The 22,199-nt window shown below is 44.7% G+C and overlaps 1 protein-coding gene across 1 annotated transcript; it reads left to right on the top strand.

Annotated features, from left to right (window-relative positions):
- The first annotated feature begins 209 nt into the window (after nucleotides 1-209).
- On the top strand, nucleotides 210-21,821 carry Il1r2 (interleukin 1 receptor type 2). Its single transcript, XM_059243797.1, has 9 exons — nucleotides 210-448; nucleotides 1,155-1,303; nucleotides 2,472-2,733; nucleotides 9,075-9,255; nucleotides 11,605-11,779; nucleotides 14,394-14,456; nucleotides 16,591-16,726; nucleotides 18,313-18,455; nucleotides 21,637-21,821. The coding sequence occupies exons 2-9, from the start codon at nucleotides 1,195-1,197 to the stop codon at nucleotides 21,819-21,821; spliced, it is 1,254 nt and encodes a 417-aa protein (XP_059099780.1). The 5' UTR covers nucleotides 210-448; nucleotides 1,155-1,194.
- Nucleotides 21,822-22,199: the final 378 nt, after the last annotated feature.

Genomic DNA, 22,199 nt, shown 5'->3' with positions numbered 1-22,199 from the left:
TTGAGTGGCCAGAAACAGATAATGTCAGCTGGAAGCTGTTAAAAATCTCAGCAGATAATAATCTTGAGGGTGGAGGGTGGGATGAGAGAGATGAAGAAAGTGCTGATTTCTCAATCTCGCTTTCTATCTTTAATGAGAACCAGGCTCCGCAGGATCACGCTATTTAAGCCATTTCCCTCACAGAGGGACTTCAGTTCTGAGCAGTCCCGGGTGTCCAAGGCAAGCATCTCTGTTTGTACAGGCTTCCCTCCTGCCCCTTCAGAGTGATCGGGGGACTCTAGCCTGTGTTCTGCTCTCTTATGCCTACCCGAGCATAATCCCTACCAAGGCCTCACTCAGATGGAGTTGCTTGCTTTCTTTCTACCTTGAACGGAGCAGAAGAACCCACAGCTGAGGAGGCATAGTAGCTTCCTGGGAGATGTGGCCCTGCCACTGGCAGGGTGAACAGGTAACAGAAAGGGTTGAGTGGATGGGTAACAATGAGAAGCATCCCTGTTACTGATTTTCCATCTATGATCTGTTAAATCTGCCCACATGGAACCAGGAAAAGCTCCATGACAAGTAAAACCTGAGGATCTTTTGACTTCTAGTGATTTGTTGAATTGTTCAGCAAGCGAGTTGGGGTACACTAGGACAGTGTCTAAAATGGCGTCTTCATCGACATAGAGTGTGTGTGTGTTCAACGAAGAATTGTTGCAGAAGACCACGGAGCCAGAGAGGAGGATGTGGAGGGTGGACTGGGGTCAGAAAGTGGTGCAAGGTTCATGTTGAGGGTGAGGAGGGACCTCACGTAGAAAGTGGTGTGTGGGCACCCGCCTGGAGGAGGAAAGGGTGCAAACAATGGCCCAGGGCTGGAGCTGCTGAGGTGCATTTCTGGAGAGACAGACACTTGGGAATTTCAGGTCCCATTCCACGTAGGTCTGTGGGAGGTGCCTGGGCTTTTAATGTCAGGCATGTTCAGAAATACAGCCACAGGGAGACAGATACAAATAGTTTGAATTTTCTTATTCAAAAATCTCTAGACCAAATGTTCCCATTGTCAGGTGCAGTTTCAAGACCCTGTTCTGTCCTCCACCTCCCACCCACTGCCCCAGGACCATCTTCCCACGGAAACTCATATTCTTACCAACGCCTCTTTCTAAAACCTCTTGTAGGCTCAGAGAGTCCCGTGCCCCCGGGAAGTTGGTGCGGACAATGTTCATCTTGTGTGTGTTGGTGACTGGGGTCTCTGCTCTCACCACTTCATCAGTGGTGCACACAGAAGGGGTTTCTGGATCCCCCATTACATCAGAGAAGCACACAGGTAAGAAACAACCACTTCAGCTGGGAAAGGGCTGGACCCAGTGTGCCTGGGGAACACAGTTCTCCAATGGGGGTTCTGCTCACAGACAGCAATCTATAAATATTTAGAACATGGCCAATCGATCTGCCCTTATTCAAAGATACGTTTGTTATGGAGTTTGAGACCCTTAGAAAAAGACCACAAACTTAATCCAGGTTGGAATTAGTTAAGTCTATTGAAGCTGTTAGCAGGATAGGAATCTCTGGGCCAAGCTCAAGCCTGCTGCTCCAAGGAGGGTAAGGGAAGAATTTTTAAAGGTGAAAACTACAAGAAGACCTTGAGTACCTGCACAGGCAAGCAGAGAGTGTTCTGCTCCACCAAGATTAGGTAATCAAGGTGACCACAAAATAGTCCTTGAATGTCTGCATAAGAAGGTTACAGAAGCAAAAAAAAAAAAAAAAGCAGTCAGTCATATCATAAAAGTCATGGTCATGGGTGTATATTTCTGGGTGGGATTCACTGAGTCAGGGTTACTGAGAATTTATCTTCCAGGGACTGGAGTCAGAGACAAATGGCTAGTGGGTACCAAAGGTGGAGGCTTAGTGTAAAATAGTTTCTTTTGATCACAACCTTTGATCACAACCAATCTGTTTTATCTGTATTTGTATAGTTCAACTTTTAATATCAACAAATGAAAAAATATGACCATGTATTTAAATCTTTAAAAAAAGATTTAAAATTTTGTTTTTATTTGTGTGTGTGTGTGCGCGCGCGTGCGCGCGTGCATCCATGTGTGCAGGTGCCCTAGAAGGCCAGAAGAGAGTGTCAGATCTCCTGTAACTAGAGTTACAGATGGTTGTGAGCCTTCTGATGCAGATGTTGAAGAATGGCACTCTAGCCCCCTCCCCCCCCATTTAAAAAAATCATATTGTGAATCCAATTTAGCTGCCTCCTCAGGATGAAAATTGAATTTGATGGTCCCCAGGTTATCATTTGGGGAGTCTAGAGCATAGAAACAGGGGGTAATGCTCATGGGACCCGGGGTGCAGGTCATTTTGTTGGGAACACACAGAATCTTACATAGATCACATTGTGTGTCCTTCTGTTGGGGCCTCCCTCAGTTTGGGGGCTTGCGGTTTGGTGATGTGAGCAGGTTTGGGACCTAAAGTCTGCTCTCTCTGACCGTCAGTGCCTGGAGACAACTGCCGATTTCGTGGCAGGGATTTCAAGTCTGAATTCAGGATGGAAGGCGAGCCCGTGGCTCTGAGGTGCCCCCTGATATGGCCTCATTCGGATGCCTCCGCCAGCTCCCATACCCTTCTGACCTGGCGTAAAATGAACTCCTCTCAGCTGGTCCCAGGAGATGAGCCAAGGTTGTGGGTTATGGATGCCACCCTCTGGGTTGTGCCAGCAGTGTGGCAGGATTCTGGTACCTACATTTGCACATTCAGGTAAGACACTCTGGGACTGGGGCAGTGTGGCTCCAGACATTGGAATCCAAGGTTTTCAGCATCACATGATGTTTTTCTTGGTGTCCCTGCAGAATCCCTGTGCCCAGTAGGATTTATTTATTTATTTTGTTAACTTGACATAAGCTAGCTTCATGGAGAAAGGAAACCCCATTGAGGAACTGTCTCCACCAGATTGCCTTGTAGGCCGTTAATGTGGGACACTTTTTGATTAATGATTTATATAGAAGGGCCCGGCCCACTGTCTTAGTCAATGTTCTATTGCTATGAAGAGACACTATGACCATAGCAAGTTTTATAAAAGAAAGCATTTAATTGGGGCTTACTTATAGCTTCAGAGGTTCTAGTCCATTATCACCACAGTGGGAAGCATCATGGCACCCAGGCAGACATGGTGCTGGAGAAGTAGCTGAGAGTTCTACATCTGGATCCACAGGCAGCAGGAAGAGACCCTGGGACTGGCTTAGGCTTTTGAAACCCCAAAGTCCACCCTCCAGTGACATACTTCCTCCAACAAGGCCGTACTTACTCCAGTAAGGGCGTGTCTCCTAATCTGTCTCAAAATAACACCATTCCTTAACAACCAAGTATTCAAATATATGAGCCTCTGGGGGCCATTCTTTTTCAAACCACCACCCTCACTGTGGGCAATGCCATCCCTGGTCTGAAGGTTCTGGATTGTGTAAGAAAGTAGTGTGAGAAAGCCATGCAGTGTTCCTCCATGGCCTCTGCTTCAGTTCCTGCCTCGACTTCCCTTCATGATGGACTGTATAAGCTGTGAGCTGAAATAGACCCTTTCCTCTCCAACTTGCTTTTAGTCATGATGTTTATCAGCGATAGAAAGCAAGCCAGGACATTATTATAGCTCCCTCCCTCCCTCCCTCCCTCCTTCCCCCCTGTGGTGTATTTGATCTCTGCTCAAATGTCACCTCTCTGGAGAGAACTCCCCAGTCATGTTAGCTGACACAGCATTCGGTTCTCTCTCCTTACCCTCATGTTATTATTATTTTTTGATGAAGTTTTCCCTACCAGGGGAACATGACATTTGTCTACCATCAGAACACGAGTCCCAGAAAGATGGGGACCTGCTTTGTGCTCTTCACTGATGACTCCACATGGTAGAGAAACGAGACATGGATGGGATGTTCCAAGGAGAATTTTAAAACAGGATGGAGTCTTAGAAGTAGATGAGTCCAGTTGATTATTACATAGATAAGGGAAATCCATATGCATGGGAAGTTCTTCTGGGGCAGGAGGAGGGGATACACCATGAATCTGGACCAATATTCCCTATTTTATGTCCCCATTGCTTTTGGAAAAAGTTGTTGTGACATACATATAACATAGACCCGACCACGTCAACTATCTTTAAGTGCGCAGCTCAAGCAAGTTAAGTACTTCCATACTGTTGCAAAACCATCACCATCGTCCACCTCCAGAACTTCCTCTTCTTCCCATACTGAAGCTTGGTCCTCATTAAACTGCAGCTGCCCATCTGTTCCTCACCCCCAGCCCCTGACAACCGCGATTCTACCCTCCATCTCTATAGATCTGCCTCTCTAGATGCTCCATGCAAACATTACAGCCCATGTCTGAATTCCCTCCCTTCTCAAGGCTGATCGTTGCTGTTTTATGGTGCAAACATCCTACTGTCTGTCTGCCCATTTGTCCTTCCGTGAACACTCAGGTGTGTTCTACTTTGTGCCTATCTTCAGTAATGCCATTATGAATAACGACACAAGCTTTTGATCATGTTTTTGGATCACCTGGCAATTTGTATCTGTTCTTACTATTTTTTTTAGGAACTACCAATCTGTTTCCCACAGCAGCACATTGACTTCCATCCCCACAGGGGTCCTGATGATCTCCATTCTTGGCAATGCTGGTCGCTTTTTATTTTTCACAGTGCTGTTCTAATGTGTGTGAAATGGTGACTCATGTCCTTGATTGTAGTTTCCTGGGGTTTCAGCTCTCCGTGTCTTTCTTGGCCACTTGTGTATATTTCTTAGAGAAATGGCAACTCAAGCTACTCAAGTCCTTGCCAGTTTTGAGAACAGCACTGTTTATTGCTTGCTATTGAGTTGGAGGAGTTTGGGATGTCTACACCTTATTAGCTGTATGACTTGGGGATACCTTATCTCACTCTCGGGCTTGTTTATTCACTCCATCGATAGTGTCCTTTGCATAAATGCATTTATATTTTGGTGAGTTCTAAATTATGTACTTCCCCCCCTATTGTTTGTGTTCTCTGGGGTTAGGGAATCACAGATGAATTCGAAGTGATAAATCTTTCCCCTGCATTTTCTTCCTACATGATATGTTCTTCCTATGTGTTTAATTCCTATGTTTCAGGTGCCTGGTACGTTTTTGAGCTAATTTTTGCATACGATGTGAGGCAAGGGTCTGGCCCTGGTTTTGCATGGGGCTTTGCTCCTTTCTCGGCACCATTTGTTAAAAAGATGGCTCTTCCTGCAGTGGTTGGTGTTGATGTGTCCTGCTGCTTCTTGAAGGGTGAAGTTGTTGGCTGCATGTTGACGATCTTAATCTTTGCTGGTACAGTTCTTCTGAAAGGATTAGGACACACCCTTGACCTGACTGGAGACTCGCCTTCCCTCTCCAGACGGCTGCTTCTGTTCCCCGGCCTCTGCTCACTCCACTCACCTGCTGGCTTTAGAACCCTTCTAGATTTCATTAACTCGTTTATGGAGAGATCGCCCAGGATATTGACACTTAGAAGGAGATCCAGACAAGCTGATGTTCTTAGCAGGAATGGAGGAAGCTCAGACAACACCAGACCCAGTCTGAGGTGGGGTGTGTAAGAAACATGCATGTGTTCGCGGCATTGAACATTCTTTCAGAACAAATCCAGCTTGGCACTATGGTCTGTGTGGCTCACTCCCCCTATAAATAACTTAGAGATGGGTTTAGACCTGTCGACTCTTGCTGAGGAAGCAGGCCAGGGATCTCTTATTCCTTGTATTGGAGAAATGGGAACATCTAATTTTGCAGCTTCTTTTCTGCTAGGTTTTCATTTGACTCTCTCTGAGGAATACTCCCAGGAAAACTAGGAAGTGTAGTAGAAAAAAAAAAAAACAACTGAATCTGGAATCAGAAAGACATAAATGGGAATTTTAGCTGCCTACTCCCCACCCCCACCCCCACCCTATATCCTGACACTCAAGTCTCAGTTTTCTTCCCCCTTGAGAGGTTTGTTGGGAGGGTTATGTATGCTAACTGCAGCATGGGAAGGATCTGGTGTACGGAGACTCCTGGTCTTTGACCAATAGGAGCATGGAGCCCCTGCAGGGCTACTGCCTAGAGGTACAAGTGTTAGGGAGGGGTGAACAGAAGCATGCTGGCCTTGTAGTTAGTTTTTATGCTGGATTAAGAGTTATAGCTAATGCCCTTATTTTTTGCAGGGAAAAGGGGAGCACTGAGATTGAGGTGGGGTGGTGAAGACCCCGGTGTTTAAGTGCTCCTTGCCTGGGGGGATGCTTGCCTTCTCTTCCAACTGTGTAATACTTACTGGGCTTCAACCAGAGTGGAAATCTCCAGCCACTGCTAGGACAAACTTTAGCATTTACAGTTCCAGGACATGAGACTGCCCGGCTCTTCTATGTTTGTGCTCTTGCTATTGGCAACTTACATGACCTTTCTCTCTTGCTCAGAGTAGTCAAAACAATGTTGCCAGGACAAACAGTCCTCAGTCTTAATGTTTTGCCCAAGGGGGAAGTAATGGAATGAAAAAAATGGAAAAATAGAAAAAAAAATCTGGAATAAATACCAGATCAATAATATGAACAAGCTTGGGACTCTCAATTTGTCTGGCAAGCTTGGGTTCTGGAGACTTCTCGTAGTTTATGGGATTTCCAAGAGCATTTGATTTTTGCCTTTTAGTAGCTATAGAGACTTAGAAGGTTACTTAAATTTGAACTTAATTTACTTTAGTTGAAAACACTATAATAATATGCACATACACATATATATGGTTAATTTAAGGTTACTTAAATGTGTACTTAATTTACTTTAGTTGAAAGCACTGTAATAATCATGACTCTCACAAATATTTCTCAACTGATGATCACTTCGCTAAAACTAGCCACTGCGAGCACTCTCCAGACTTCTCATTTGCCTCTCTTCAATTTGTAATGTGATGATTCATTGGACAACTTCATACACATATTTACTGAATTGTGGTTGTTTTCATTCCCCATTACTGTCCTTCAACCCCCTCTTTTTTTCCATTGAAATCCCTTTTCTTCCCCCAAATCCTCTTCCAACTTTGGTGTCTTTTTGTGTGCACGACCCATTATGTTTAATCGTGGTTGCTTGCATAAAAGCATGAGTGGGTCGTTACTTACTAGTAGAACACGGGTAATTTATCAGTGGTCGCACCATTGAAGAGAAGGACAACCGCTTCCCCTGGGACCCATTCATTGCCCACAGTTCTTCTTCAGTGAGGGGTGGGCCTCAGGGGCTCCTCCCCAGTGCACTGTGCAATTATAACCAGCCCGATCTTATACAGGTGACCACAGCTGCTACGAGTTCATGGATACAGTGGCTGTGTCACATGCAGAAGATGCTGTTTCGCGGCATTACCCCAACCTCAGGGTCTTAACATTCTTTCCATCTCTTCTTCTGCAGTGTTCTCCGAGTCTGGGAGTGGGTGCTATGAATGTCCTGCTTAGGGCCGAGCTCCATAGTCACCTCTTCTTTACACTTGTACCAGCATTGAGTCTCTGTGTTGCCACTCGCTGCAAAAAGAGGCTTCTCTGATGAAGGCTGAGAGCAGCGTTCATCTATGGGTATAAACATAAATATTTAGAAGGCAGTTTGACATCATGCCCATTTACAAAACAAGAGTAGCAAGTTTCCTCGTAGGACCTATGACCTCTCTAGCCTTGGAGAATAGGCTTATGGAACCAAGCATGCATTTCCTCCTGTGGAGGAAGTCTCCGATCTAACCAGAGAGCAGCTGGTTAGCTCCATAAGAGCCACGCCATTCTTAGATCAGTGGGCATGTCTTGCCAGACAGGAAGCTGTAGCTTATGGGGTCCACAGCCAGTTAGACTGGTGGTGACTTTTCTCCTCCCACAGTTTGCAAAGCACTCTCTGGCACTGTGAAGGCTAGCCAGTGGGGAGGGAACTTCCAGCATAGATCAGCTTGATTTCTCAATGCCCTTCAAATCCCAAGTGTGATTACTCATTTTTTTTTTAAAGTGAGAGTTAACAATCTGTATTTTCTTTGTGCATAGATTGCCCGTCTAATTTAATTTTTCTTGGTTTTATGTTTGTAATTCCTTTTTAAAGCTTTCATTCAGTTAAGTGATTATCAAATCTCTCATGTATATCTGTCGTATGTTATTGCTTCTTCGGATGTATATTGTTAGACTTTTTTGTGAAAGTAACTTTTATACTATATTTACAGTTGATTCTCATGGTCTCAGTTGATGTGTTATTCATCTTAGGTAGCTGTTCATCTTAGGGTCTTAGCTGAAACAATTATATTTTTTATGTTTTAGTTTGTTTCATTTTTTTGGATGGTGCAAATTAAATGCAGAGCCTCATCCACACTAAGTGCATGCATGCTCTACCACTGCTCTTGCTTCTAATCCCTTGTTTTTCTATTTTAAACATTAAATTTATTAATCTCTTCTATCCTTCATCCATTTCCCCTTGTATTTCCAGCAATATTTTTGCCTACCCCTGGCCTTTTCTCAGTTCTAAGGGCTTGATGGAATCACAATATTAGGGTTATGGGTGGGGCTGACAAACGTTTAAAAACATCTTACCAAATTACTTGTGTGTTCCTCCCCCCCACCCCCGTCATGCATTTCTGTTCGTGTATTTTAAAGCTCAAACACGAAGTTCTCAACAGTTTTCTGAAACTAGAAATCAGTTGGTAAAGGATTCCTCGGGAAGGAAAGAGGTTTTTCTTTAATGGAGACAGTGGTTCTTGGGAAACCATGTGTTTCGGCATGGTTCCTTGGATCATATCCAGGCTGGGTTCAAGGTTCTCAACTTTTGAATCCCTTTGGAGAAGACTTGGGGGTTTCTTAGTGTCCTGGGCTCTGGAATGAAGCTTCTGTAGGGCCCTTCATGAAAAAGCACAGGACACGCAGCTTCTTTATAGCAGTTAGGATGTGAAGCTTTTTGTATCCCAAGAACTTGGAGCAATCAGGAGTTAAGCAATAGTCATCAAGACAATGCAGGCAGGGTTGAATGGGGTGGGGAGTTGTTCTTACGTGCATTAGTTTTTGTCCTTCTGTCTTGCCGTTCATTGCCTCTTTCTTTTCTTTTCTTTTTTCTTGATAAACAATTAGAAACGCATCTCACTGTGAGGAAATGTCCGTGGAACTCAAGGTGTTTAAGGACACTGAGGCGTCTCTGCCACTTGTCTCCTACTTGCAAATCTCAACGGTCTCAGCCACCGGGTTACTAGTGTGCCCTGACCTGAAAGAATTCATCCCCAACAAAGCGGGTGGAAGAGTCCAGTGGTATAAGGTATGCTTCAAAACACGTCCGCCACTAAAACATGTCTTACAGCCCATAGCACACATACGCAAAACCTGTTTGAAGACAATACATCCATGTAGACACACATACACTTCCATGTTTAGAATTATAATATTAATTAAAATGGTGGCGATTAGTATCGTCTGGTTGTTCTGTGGTTTGAGGAAGGTTCGTGTAGATAGACTATGAAGTGATTCCAGGGTAAATAACTGCAAAAGAGCTTTTGACTGTTAGGACACAGCCATACCATCAGGTCATGGATTGTCTGTGTACCACTGAACAGTTGTGACAGAGACCAGGTAGACTGATGGCATTAAAACATTCCCATCTGTCTCTTATCTGAAAGAACTTGCCAACCTCTGATCTAGATCATAGAGTGATGCTGAGAAGTCTAGTATTCATTTAGTCATTGATAAGAATTGGCCCTTTAATCAATAGGATAACCAGTTGACTAGTATTATAATGACAAAATGCACGTGTGTGCATGGGCACACACACATTTATACATGTCACAGCAATTCAATACTGTAAACTTTAAAATGCTTTTCTGAAAGTAGTTTGTGCACAAGCCTGGTGAGCTGGAGAGGGCCCTCGCTAGGTTTAGGAAGAGCACACAGAGGACAAATGCAAAATGTCACTTGCAGAGGATAGACGTGGGTCCGTAAACAGTGTGCCTGGGTTAGGAACCTTACTCCTTTTAGTCTGGTCTACTTGCTCCCTCTCTTGAGTCTGTTTCTGATGTGAAAAGGGGATTAGCCATTCCCGCTCTGCAATTGTTTTGAAGGTCATGAATGGAGTGATTGCAGAAAGCACCTGGCACGGTACTACTTCTATCCCATGTTTAATAAATGGGGCTAGCATGACGGCATTAGCAATCGCTGCTCCCTCCGCGATCATGCTGAGCATTTCTGAGTATGTACTTAGTATGAGCCTGTTCCAACCTCAATAAACAGCTTAACGTGGTAGGGACTGCTCATCTCTTTCCTTTACAGATGACAGGAACAGAAGAAACTGACCCCAAGTCTCAGTTTGCAGAACAACTGTGATACCGTGCCCTGTGTCCATGTTTGTCTATTCATGCTAGGAGCTGTAAAATCCCGCCCTTTAATGAAGTGTATTTGAAGACAAGTCTCTGGCTGTCTCAGATTTGTCTGTGTTCCACCCAGAGTGCGATTGTGATGTCACTCAAGGTTATGTTTGATTGCTAAAACCTTTGAGCTTTGATCGCATTTTCTTTTTCCCTCCCTCCCTCCCTCCCTCCCTCTCTCCCTCCCTCCCTCCCTCTCTCCCTCCCTCCCTCCCTCTCTCTCTCCCTCCCTCCCTTTCTCTCTGTGTCCCTCCCTCCCTTCTTTCTTCCTCAGCCCCTCTGCCTCATTCCTCCTCCTCCTTTCGACAGGGTTTCTCTATGTAGCTCAGTCTGGCTTCAAACTCATAATCCTCCTGTCTCAGCTTCCCCAGTGCTGAGATTACAGGTACACAACAACATGCATAGGTTTATCACGGTGTAGAAAGCAATATTTTTTTTTTTTTTTTTTTTTGGTTTTTCGAGACAGGGTTTCTCTGTGTAGCTTTGCGCCTTTCCTGGAACTCGCTTTGGAGACCAGGCTGGCCTCAAACTCACAGAGATCCGCCTGGCTCTGCCTCCCAAGTACTGGGATTAAAGGCATGAGCCACTACCGCCCGGCTGGAAAGCAATATTCTTGAGGACATGGTATGCTGAGGATTGTTCTCACCCTGTATACTTCTCCTGTTTTACTGGAGGCCTTGCTCTCGAGGGTTCTGTTTGCAGGGAACCTACGGGACTCTGTGTCCATATGAGAAGATGGACCCCAGCTCCCCTGTTTATTTAATTAAAAATGTTCTCTCTTGTAGTAAGTCCTAAAATTGAAATGATTTTTAAAGAAATTCCTACAACATGCTCCCTTCCTACCCTTGTTCTTCGGGTTTTCATGTTAGATCTTAAATATATTTGTACTTAAATTGCCTAAAATAAGTTAATCTTAAAAAAAAACAAAACAGATGGTAACAGATTCCTTATCCTAAACTGGGTATGGGGGCACATCCATATCCTCCCAGAATCCAGAAAGCTAAGGCAGGAGAATTAGGAGTGTAAAGCCAATGTGGGCTACATGATAAGATCCTGCCTCAAGAAAAAAAAATCATTTTCCTAAAAATTCAGTTAAAGGTGTGCCCCAAAGACAAAATTGTCAATGTAAACATGTACCAGGGAAATTCTTAGGTTGTAGGCTCTACATTGATTGACAGTGATGATATGATCCAAGTGCTTGAGAGTCACATTATTCTATGATGTAACTTTATTATACATTTCCCCTCAAGGGCTCTGTCCTCTTGGATAAAGACAATAAGAAATTTCTAAGAGCAGGGGACCCCACACGCTTACTGATAGCCAACACATCCTTGGAAGACGCAGGCTATTACAGATGTGTTGCGACATTTCTCCACAAGGGCAAGGAATACAATGTCACTAGGAATATTGAACTCCGGGTCAAAGGTAAGTACTTAACCACTGAGGTACCTGCCATGCCTAGAAGCAGCATAATGAGAATAAATTCAGAATCACATAGAAGCCCTGGAATGTCTTTGGCATAAAGGAAAAGAAAAACATGTGTGTCAACTAGTCTAAAGGTTACTAAGACATGTGCAAGATACTTTGAACAGTATCTACCAGGGAGTTCTGAGAGAAGGAGAATTAATTCTTGGGCAGGTAAAGGGTTAAAGTGGGTATTTGAAAATGGCAAGCCTAAAACTCACCACTAGAGGAGGCCAAACCCAGGTATCCTTCTGGAAAATGGAAGGTGCAAATTGAGCCGGTCAGGACACACTTGCCATGCCCTAGTATATACTTCTAAGGTCCAAAGATTTTACTGCAGTGGTTCTCAGCCTGGCGGTTTGACCCCTTTGGGGCTCACGCATCAGATATCCTGCGTATTAGATATTTACATTAAGATACATAACAGTAGAAAAATTGCAGTTATGAAAGTAGCAATGAAGTTGTGTTATGGTTGGGGGTCACCACAACATGAGGAGCTGTATTAAAGGGTCTCAGCATTAGGAAAGTTGAGAGCTGCTGTTTTGCTGGGTTTTTGGCCAGAGTGCTATGCATGGACATGGCCCGTTCAAAGTGCCCTGGCTGTTGTCTGTGGAGTATATGTCTAGTGGCTCTTCGTTCAGGTTGAGCACTACCTGACTGAAAGTTGACCGCAGAAACCTGCAGAATCTTAATTTTTTTCCCCCAAAGAATTGGCATGTTTGCACTGGCATAATGAAATATGTTGGGGATAGGTACAAGTTTAAACGTGACATTGGTTTATGCTTCACATATATTTTTATGCATAACCCAAAAGTAGTTTGATGTGATGTTTTATTATTATTTTTCTTTTTGAGACAGGGTCTCAGGCTGTTCTTAAAATGACTATGTGGTCCAGGGGCTATAGCCTGGCTTCTAACTAGAGAACCTACTGTAGCCTTCCCATGTTGAGATTACAGATAAACGCCACCAAGATGGCTATCACAGTATTGTAAATAACTCTGTGCATAAAACCAAGTTTCACAGTATGGAATTTTCCATGCATGGCATTAATTAGTGCCCAATAAATTTCAGATTTTAGAGTACTTTAGATTTTGAAAACCTGGAGAAGGGATGCTCAGCCTATACCAGGATAGATTATACGTAAAAAGAATGTGGTAGGCAGGGTCAGGCAGCATTTAACAGCCGCTTCATGTCCATCCCACCTCTTCCATGCTGGAGAGGAAGCTAAGTGAGAGGAGAATAAAATTTGTGAGCCACAGACTCTGTCCTGGAGAATATGCAGCATTTCTTTATACTGAGGAGCAGACACAATTGAAGTCTTTAATTAAAGGTGGGCTTCAGAGAGCTTTGGAAACATTGGGGGTTAAACAACTTCTGTGAGGGGAAAATAACTTCTCTCACAGAACCCAGAGATTCATTTGTATCATAAGGAATATCTTATCCTCCATGAACCCAAGCCTCTGGGTTATCCTTTTTTTTTCCCCCTGTCCTGTGAGAACTCCTTGCTAATTTCAAAGTAGTGCTTGAGAACATTCTTCATGGCTTGCTTGTGTGATACTGTGTAGAAACACTAGGGGGCGGCAGACCTGCACTTTGTACTGAGCTGTGAAACTGGAGAGGCTCAGTGGTTCTCAAATGGTGGCCTTGAACCAGAAGCAGCAAGGTCACCTGAGTACACCTCCCACACAGAATCTGAGCAGTCCCTACGCAGAAGAATCTAAGGTCCTGTGCAGATCTGCTAAACTGGAGCTTGGGAGTTGAGGTGCTGAACTCTGCGTTTCCCAAGCCCTTCCCCCTCAAGGCCTTGCAGGTGTACCCTCAAGCTGGGGAACCATCCCTGAGGCTGGTCTTTCTCCCTTGATTGTCCCAGCCTTGTTATAGGTAACAATGCCACCTTCCCAGTGGAGAAGCCATCTGCCCCTTAGTTTGCACTGTCCACTCAGCAGGCGCTCATTTCAGTGCTCTTTAGCAGACGAAAGGGGACTCTTGAGACCAGTTGAGGGAAGGCTTCCAACCCCTTCCTCCCTCCCCAGCTGTCCTTTCTGCTCCATGTCAGGTGCCCAGTTCCTCAAGCTGGTTCAAATCCCTCAGAGGTCCACTCCAGCCTCCCTAAAGAGTTTATCTCCTTAGTGAATAAGACATCAGTGACCAGTGTGGGATTAGTCTCACACACGGGCAACTTTCCAACCCCTGTGCCCGCTCTTGAAGAAGTGGATCTGTAGTGTTGATGGGTAGGGCAGACCTTTAGGCAAAAGCCATCCTGTGGATATCATCAGTGTGCATTCAGGAAGCCTGGGAGAGGACTAGCTAATTGTTCATCACAGAGCCGATAAAAAAGACATCTGTCAGAGGAATGTGTAACTGTGGCCTCTTCCAGTAATGTCTCTGCCGGGAAAAGTATTGGCTTAAGATGCTCAGTTTTACAGAGAGCCCATTTCCGTTGCCAGACAAAGGCCGATTCTCGAAATGCCTGGCCACATGGGGAAGGATCACTTAATTAGCTAAACAATGGAATTCAAATCCCAGCTGAAACCGAGCCTTCCCTAACGCAATCTTTTCTTTCCCACCTTCTCAGAAACAACCACGGAGTCCATCCCTGTGATTATTTCTCCCCTAGAGACAATACCAGCATCTCTGGGTAAGGATCTGCATCCCATGTGCCTATCTGAGGTTTGGGGGGCCTGCGTCTGCTGACCACACCCTGCCTTTGGGTGGAGAGTGTTCGAGGGGAGCCCAGAAGCCACGATATGTAGGAGCCGACATAAGCAATGTAGGGGACCTCTGTCTTTGCCAGCTACTTTTAGGATTACATTTGAGGACAATGACACTTTATGTTCTCCAAGTTATACCTACAAAAAACCTAAATGTAATGAGGCAAATGATTTGGTCACAGTTATTCACCATAGGAAGGAGTCCACAGAGCCGGTATATTTAGTACCTTTAACTTAATTCAGGTTCTCAATATTTAGGGGCTGCTCAGAATCCCTGTGGGAATCCACTTGTCAAACAAAGCCAGCAGCAGCTGCAGAGACGGTTTCCCGTTATCAGAGTAGCTGCTATAGCCCTTTAACGGTCTGACACAAAGGGCTTTCCATTGTGAGTTCAAGGCCAGCCTGGTCTACCAAGCGAGATCCAGGAAAGGCGCAAAGCTACACAGAGAAACCCTGTCTCGAACCCCCCCCCCCCAAAAAAAAAGGGCTTTCCATTTCCACCCTAGGCCGCTGCAGCGTGTCCTGACCAGCACACTTGTTGCATGGTCTGTAGTGCGGGGCCAGTGCAGGCACATGAATGAACTGCACTAGACCCTTCTTGATGCTCATGGGAGGGAAGGGCTGGCCATTTATTGAGCATCTACTCTGAGCAGTGGGCGCTCATGCCATGCCAACACCAACTCCCGAGGAAGGTTTTATTTCTACTCTTTACCCCAAGGAAAAGCCACGGAGGAGTCATGGAGATACAGTGCACTTTCAGAAACTCACACTTGGTATCAAGTTTGGATGCAGGTTCTGGTCTGCATACCTGGGAAGCCAGCCGACATGTGTATACCCTTTCTATGTGCTTGTTTTTTTAGTAATATAGGTTTTTTTTTTTTTTAATAGTTCTGATATTCATTCACCAAGCCCTGGCTTCAGAGTCCTTTTTAAAACAAAACATTATTATTAATTCTGTTTAGTGTTGGGTTCAAATATTAAAGTTTAACCCGGAGGCCCTAGGAACAGGGGGCTCTTGTGCAGAGGTTGGAATTGGTTATATCCCTTATGCTTTCCTATTGACCAGCTACTTGAAAGCCAGAGTAGTAGAGACAGTGGTTTGTAGGTACTGCCTGGCTCCCAGGTTTCTAGATCTCAGGTGCTACCCAGGCAGCTAAGTGAAGCCCAGTCCCAACCTGTTGCTTTGAAGGTACTGCTGTGAGTAATGGAGTCACGTGACTACTGTTTGTTTTGTTTTGTTGTCTCAGTTCTGGGCGTAGGGCCAGACTTTCTCTACATTAGGCATGAGCTAGATATAATGGGCTATACTGTAGCAAGGGGTGGGAATGGTGAGTGTTTAAGGCCACAGGGACAAGAAGTGATGGAGGAGAGCTGATGCTCTCTCTGAGTGTGACACGGGACCAGACCTATTAACAGGCAAACTGCAGGAGGTGTATCTTAGGAGTAATATCTGAGTGAACAGGATTTGCTCTCCTTTTTCACGGTCTACTCTTTGGTGACTCAGAAAGAAAGATGACTTCCTATGACTGAGGCAAGGCATTGGCACCATCCCGTCACACAGCTGTATAGAAGTCACCGTCCTTAGAATATGCAGTTGACTTTCAAAGGGTTAATTCTAAACTCGGGCCCTCTTGGAATGGAGCCTCCCATAGGGAAAGAGTAAAGCTAAGACCAGTAGTGGTCCAAAAGAAAGCATCACGTATGGCTAGATTTTCTGTAGTTAGAATCAGTGTGGAAGAAGACAGTCTTTGAGCATTGAAGGCTCCATAGGAACTGAGTGGCCTTGATGGGGCCATTTAAGTACATGTGCTTTGGGGCTTTTGCCTGCACAGACCAGTGGACAGTCTTGGAGACATTTGGTAAATAAGTATGCAAACTTTACTTGAGCAGAACCATTTGAGGAAACTAAATTTCCCCATAAGGAAGGGATTGACTTGTGAGGGGTGTTTGAGAAGACAAGGGAGGCCCTGTGTTGAGAGCTTTCTGAGAGATGTGAAGCAAAGTGGCCCCGTTTCCCTGCTGAGTTCTGATGGCTGATATTTTATATCTTGCTATACCCAGGGTCAAGACTGGTAGTCCCGTGCAAGGTGTTTCTGGGAACTGATACATCTGACACCACCATTGTATGGTGGATGGCTAACAGCACTTTTATCTCAGTGGCCTACCCAAGAGGCCGTGTGACCGAGGGGCTATACCAGTAAGTGGGTGAGGGTCTTCTGCTGTGATGTACTTCCTTCTGGAGGTAATGTTACAATCAGGGCCTGTTAATATGACATAAAAGTTATGTTTAAAATGTTACAAACTGTTAGGGATTTAGAACTTTAAAAAGTGAATTTTGCCAAAAATTATCTTGAGAACCAAACATTCTCTAGACTTGTATGAGTTGTGGTTTACTAGTTGACTCTTTGAACATTTATTTCTTGATTTTTTGCATGTTTAAAATATTTCAGAGTTGGTATATTTCCATCTCCCACTCTGTCACATTCATTACACATAAAGATTTTCATAAGTCCTCATAAACATTGTGAGGCCTTCCCATAGTATCTGTATTAGAATGGTAACATTGTAGCTTGATGTGTTCTAAAGGAGAGAGAGAGAGAGAGAGAGAGAGAGAGAGAGAGAGAGAGAGAGAGAGAGAGAGAGAGAGAGAATATGAATTAGTTGTGTGTAAGCATCCATCTCTTGAATAGGTTTTTGCACTCTGAAAATTGACAGGAAAGGAGAGAGATGGTCCAAAATTTCCCGTACTTTTAAAGTTGTAGTCTTGATACTTTGAATTAGCCTGGATTTTGTCACTCTTTTGCATTTGGGGGAAGATTAACAAAAAGTTCTTTATGCCTGGTGGTGGTGGCGCATGCCTTTAATCCCAGCACTTGGGAGGCAGAGCCAGGTGGATCTCTGTGAGTTCGAGGCCAGCCTGGGCTACCAAGTGAGTTCCAGGAAAGGCGCAAAGCTACACAGAGAAACCCTGTCTCGAAAAACCAAAAAAAAAAACAAAAACAACAACAACAAAAAAAACCCAAAAAACCAAAGTTCTTTATGGGTACCATTAGTGGATGAAGATGATGCATGGTAGCATAATCATTTGCTTTCAGTTCCTTGTTGCCAAAGACTTAGTCACAATAAATGTCCAATGTTCATAGACTCAGACTGCTTCCTTAATAGTTCTAGTTAACACATCTGGGATGCCTTTATTCTTATGAATGGATAGTAGTAAAATATCTTTGGCTTCTGCTAACATTACGAATGGTAGCCACCGTGACTAGTACCTTCCCCGGGCTGGCTGTTGCCTCTGACCTGGATTTGTTTCTGCCATGAGGGTAGCAATAGCAGAGGGAGGACACCTCCGAGGGCGGCTAGGCTTCTGGAAACTCCCTCTGCCTCACCATGCAATAACTGATTGGTGAGAAAGCCAAGTTCCCCAAACTAGAATTTTCTGTTTAGTTGATTGTTTAGTTTTCTTGATTAGTGAAGGTGTTTTTGTTCTCCCCAAAATGAAGTTTTCCATCCAAACCAAGAGGAGAGTATGGGTTTTCATTGTTAGCAAATGTCTTGTTACAATGAACAGCATCTTCAAGGACACATTGTCCCCCGGGAACAGGCTAGAGGGTCTCTCAAATGAGAATCGAACATGATGGCAAGTTCTCCAAACTCTAGAGAAGTCGTGGTCAGTTTATATGGGACAGATGTTTCTAATTTGTGAGTGTCTGCCTGGCTAGCTTGTAAAAGGCCCGTCTACTTGCCATAGACACATCACGCTTAATCAAATGTTTTCTCACCCAGCGAATATTCGGAGAATGATGAGAACTATGTGGAAGTGGCTCTGATTTTCGACCCAGTCACAAGGGAGGATCTGAACACAGATTTTAAATGTGTTGCCAGGAATCCATGGAGTGTTCAGTCACTCCATACCACAGTCAAAGAAGGTATGTATCTGGGGGATACTGAAAGGAAAACCCATTTGTTGAATGCTGGACAGAGCTGCACACTGATGAACCTCAAGTGTGTGTGTGTAGTGTACATACATGTTCATGTAGGGATGTGCATATGAGTGTAGGGGTTAAAGATGGATGCTGGATGTCTTCCTCAATTGCTCTCCACCGTGTATTTTTTGGGACAGAGTCTCCTACTGAATATAAAGCATATTGATTTAGCTAAGCCAGTCAGCCAGTAAGCTCCAGGGATCTGCCCTTCTCTACCCACCCAGTTGAGGTTATAAATGTTTGCACCCAGCTCTTACGTGGCTGCTGGGAATTCAAACTTAGGTCTTCATGTCTGCACAGCAGACACTTCACTGACTAAGATAGTTCCCCATTCCAAAACCTTTTTTTTGACACATGTATGTGTTGTAAGTGCACATACGTATGTGTGTTCATATGAGTGCATATGCAAGGGTAAGTGTGTGTGTGTGTGTGTGTGTGTGTGTGTGTGTGTGTACCAGAGACTGAGTTTTCTTTAACCACCCCCACTTTATTTACTTAGGAAGCGTCTCTCACTCTAACCCAGAGTTCATTGCTTGTAGGAGTCTAGCTACTCAGCCAGCTCCAGGGTTCCCTTTTTCTCTCTCCTGGGTACTGGGATTATAAGCAAGCTGCCATGCCTACCCTGCATATATGTAGGTGCTGGGACCTGCAGTCTGGTCCTCATGTTTGTGAAGGTAAATACTTCATTTACTAAGTCACTGTCCTGACCTCCAAACCTCTACTCTGAAAAAGAATTGTCAGTAGGGTGGACATTCAGCATTGGGAAATTATACTTAGATAAAAAGAAAAGTAAGTTGCAATGATTTTTAGCAAACACACAGAAATCTGCAATGAACTGAATATCCTGTGTCCTCTTGGGGCTGTGCCTTGAATCACCAGGGTTTGCTGACCAGACATCTCACATGGTCTCTAGAAGGTGATACATCATTCTTTATCTTGAACTTGATGTTGAACATCTCTACCCTGCTTTGTGAGGACCAGGGTTTCAGGGCAGCTGTAAGGTCAAAGCCACCAAACAACAGGAAATAAATGTAGTGTACAAGGACATTTAAAAGAGACAGAAAACAAACCTCAACAATTTAATCTGATTGTTTGAATGGCTAGGAGGAAAGTGAGGTGCAGTCAATATAGTTTCTGTTGACAGCCCCAGGATACACTAACCTGCAGGTCACAGTCACTCTGGAGAGGAATCTAAATGCAGCCTTTGGAGCAGGCTACACCGGTCAGTGAAATTCCTTTGTTCCACATCAGTTTGCATGCCCAGGGAGACAGCTGTAGACGTACTTTAAACTGGGAAGATGATGATTTGGCCAAACCTCGGAATGGTAACTGATGCTAAGTACATCTCCATCTGAGCTCTGTACCCTGCCAGCATCCACCCACCCGAACCTCTATTAGACCATAGGTACATCTATTGCCTCATCCAGGTACCTCCTCCATACACATTCTCTTGAGCTGCCCCAGATTGCAACTACCCTGGCTCCTTCCAGCTTGAATAATGGATAAGTAGAGCTTGTGTGCCTGGGGTGGTGTCTCAAGTCATGGCAGTGCCGTTCAAGTTGGGAGGGACTTGGTGATGTATAGATTTGGAAATCAGAGTCCCACAGAAAGTGGCTTCCTAATCTGGGGATCAGATTAACGAAGGAACCTGGACTGTGTGTGGTCCATGCCCTGGAGTCCTTTTACATGTTGGATCACCAGGCCATAACTTAGTGTGTTTGTCCCTGGGGAGGCTGTGGCTGCTTCTCAAGAGCACATTAGGATTGAGAGATACACACAACTTGTTTCTCAGAACAAGTTGCAGCTTCAAATAGTTCTCGTCCATGTAGAATTGTAAGCTAGTGTGAGAATCCTCCATAGAACTGGCTTGAGATCCTATTAATTCCTGAGCAGGGCATGGCAAATAATAGCTCCAAATGTGTTATCTGACACTGGGGAGAAGTTTAGCAGGTGAAGTGGACCTGAGTTCAGATGCCAGGCATCCATGTAAAAAGCCAGCAATGATAACATGCACCCATAATCACAGTGCTGGGAGGAGGGGCAGAAGGATCCTGGGACTCACTGGCTAGTCAATCCAGCCAGGAGATGAATCGAAGTTCAGTGAGAGACCCTGCCTAAAAACATAAAATGGAGAGTGATAGAGGAAGACACCCAACTTAGTCCCTGGTCTCTGCACACACATACACATCCACCTACACATCCCCACATATGCCCACCCGCACTGACCCTACAATCCCCTCCATATGCACATCTACCTCCATGCATACCCACATATATACACCCATACACATACCCTAGAACTATCACACTTCACACACACACACATACACACACACACACACACACATACACACACACGTGTGTGAATACCCCTACAAATGTGGAATCCTACATACCTATAGCCCTAGTTCTTGAACTGAAGCGAGGGGGACTCAAGAGTTTGAGGTCCTCCTGGGCTACATCTGTTTTAGACTCTATCTAAAAAAAAAAAAATGTAGTGGAATTCTGGCCTTCTCAACATGATATCTAATAACACCATTTTCTTTTTTTTTTTTTTTTTTTTTTTTTTTTTTTTTTTTTTTGGTTTTTCGAGACAGGGTTTCTCTGTGTAGCTTTGCGCCTTACCTGGAACTCACTTGGTAGTCCAGGCTGGCCTCGAACTCACAGAGATCCGCCTGGCTCTGCCTCCCGAGTGCTGGGATTAAAGGCGTGCGCCACCACCGCCCGGCTAATAACACCATTTTCATAGACACTTTATTATTGTATTCATGATCTCTTCTTGGGATCCCCTGTGATGTGTCCCCTGGCACATCACAGACAGCTAATGGAGACAAAAGCAAGCTCCATCTTACACGCACCGCCCACAGCTGATACAGCCCCATGGCCTCGGCTCCTTACTTTGTGACGTCCATCCTTTAATCAGGGTTTGCTCACCTTGCTTGTTCTCTGATGTCACAGACGTCATCCTCAAATGGCTTTGGCTTTGGTGTAAGACACAAACTTCCTAGAAATCAGTGCACATTTATCAAAGAAAGCAAACTCCAATTTGTTTCTTCCCTGCTTCCCTGTGCTGCCCTGTTCTGCAGAGAGATGTTCCCTCTCACACCCTCTCTCCTCTCTACAGTCTCCTCCACGTTCTCCTGGGGCATTGCACTGGCACCCCTATCGCTGGTCTTCCTGACTGTGGGGGGAATATGGATGCACAGACGGTGTAAACAGAGGCCTGGAAAGACATATGGACTGACCAAGCTACGGACTGACAACAAGGACTTCTCTTCCAGCCTAAACCAAATAAAGGAAATGAAATAACACGAGGCTGACCTGTGTCGTCTCTTATGGAGGTGGCTGTGCCATTTAGAGGTTCTGGTTTTTCCTCTGTTGCTTAGCAAAGCTCCTTGTTTGTAGCAGATGTTGGAAGTCCACACTGTACACTTCTTGAAAATCAGTGCCCAGAGCAACCGCGCAGGGAATAGGGGAAGCCCCGCCCTTTGTGGTCCACAGATGAGAACAAGGCATGAGGAGCCACAGCAGCTGTAGAGGTCTTGTGGAGCATGTGCCCACTGGGCCCAATCCTTAGTACAGTAACTTCCTTTCTCACCCCTCCAAACAACCACTAAAACAGGAGCCATTAGTCTTGAATAAGAGCAAAAACCCTCCAGCATACTTTGAAAGTCCAGCCACTCTTTT

Source organism: Peromyscus eremicus, chromosome 16_21, assembly GCF_949786415.1.
Source record: "Peromyscus eremicus chromosome 16_21, PerEre_H2_v1, whole genome shotgun sequence".
Lineage (NCBI taxonomy): Eukaryota > Metazoa > Chordata > Mammalia > Rodentia > Cricetidae > Peromyscus > Peromyscus eremicus.
Note: the sequence above shows the minus strand (reverse complement) of the source record. Positions and strands in the feature narration are given on the sequence as shown.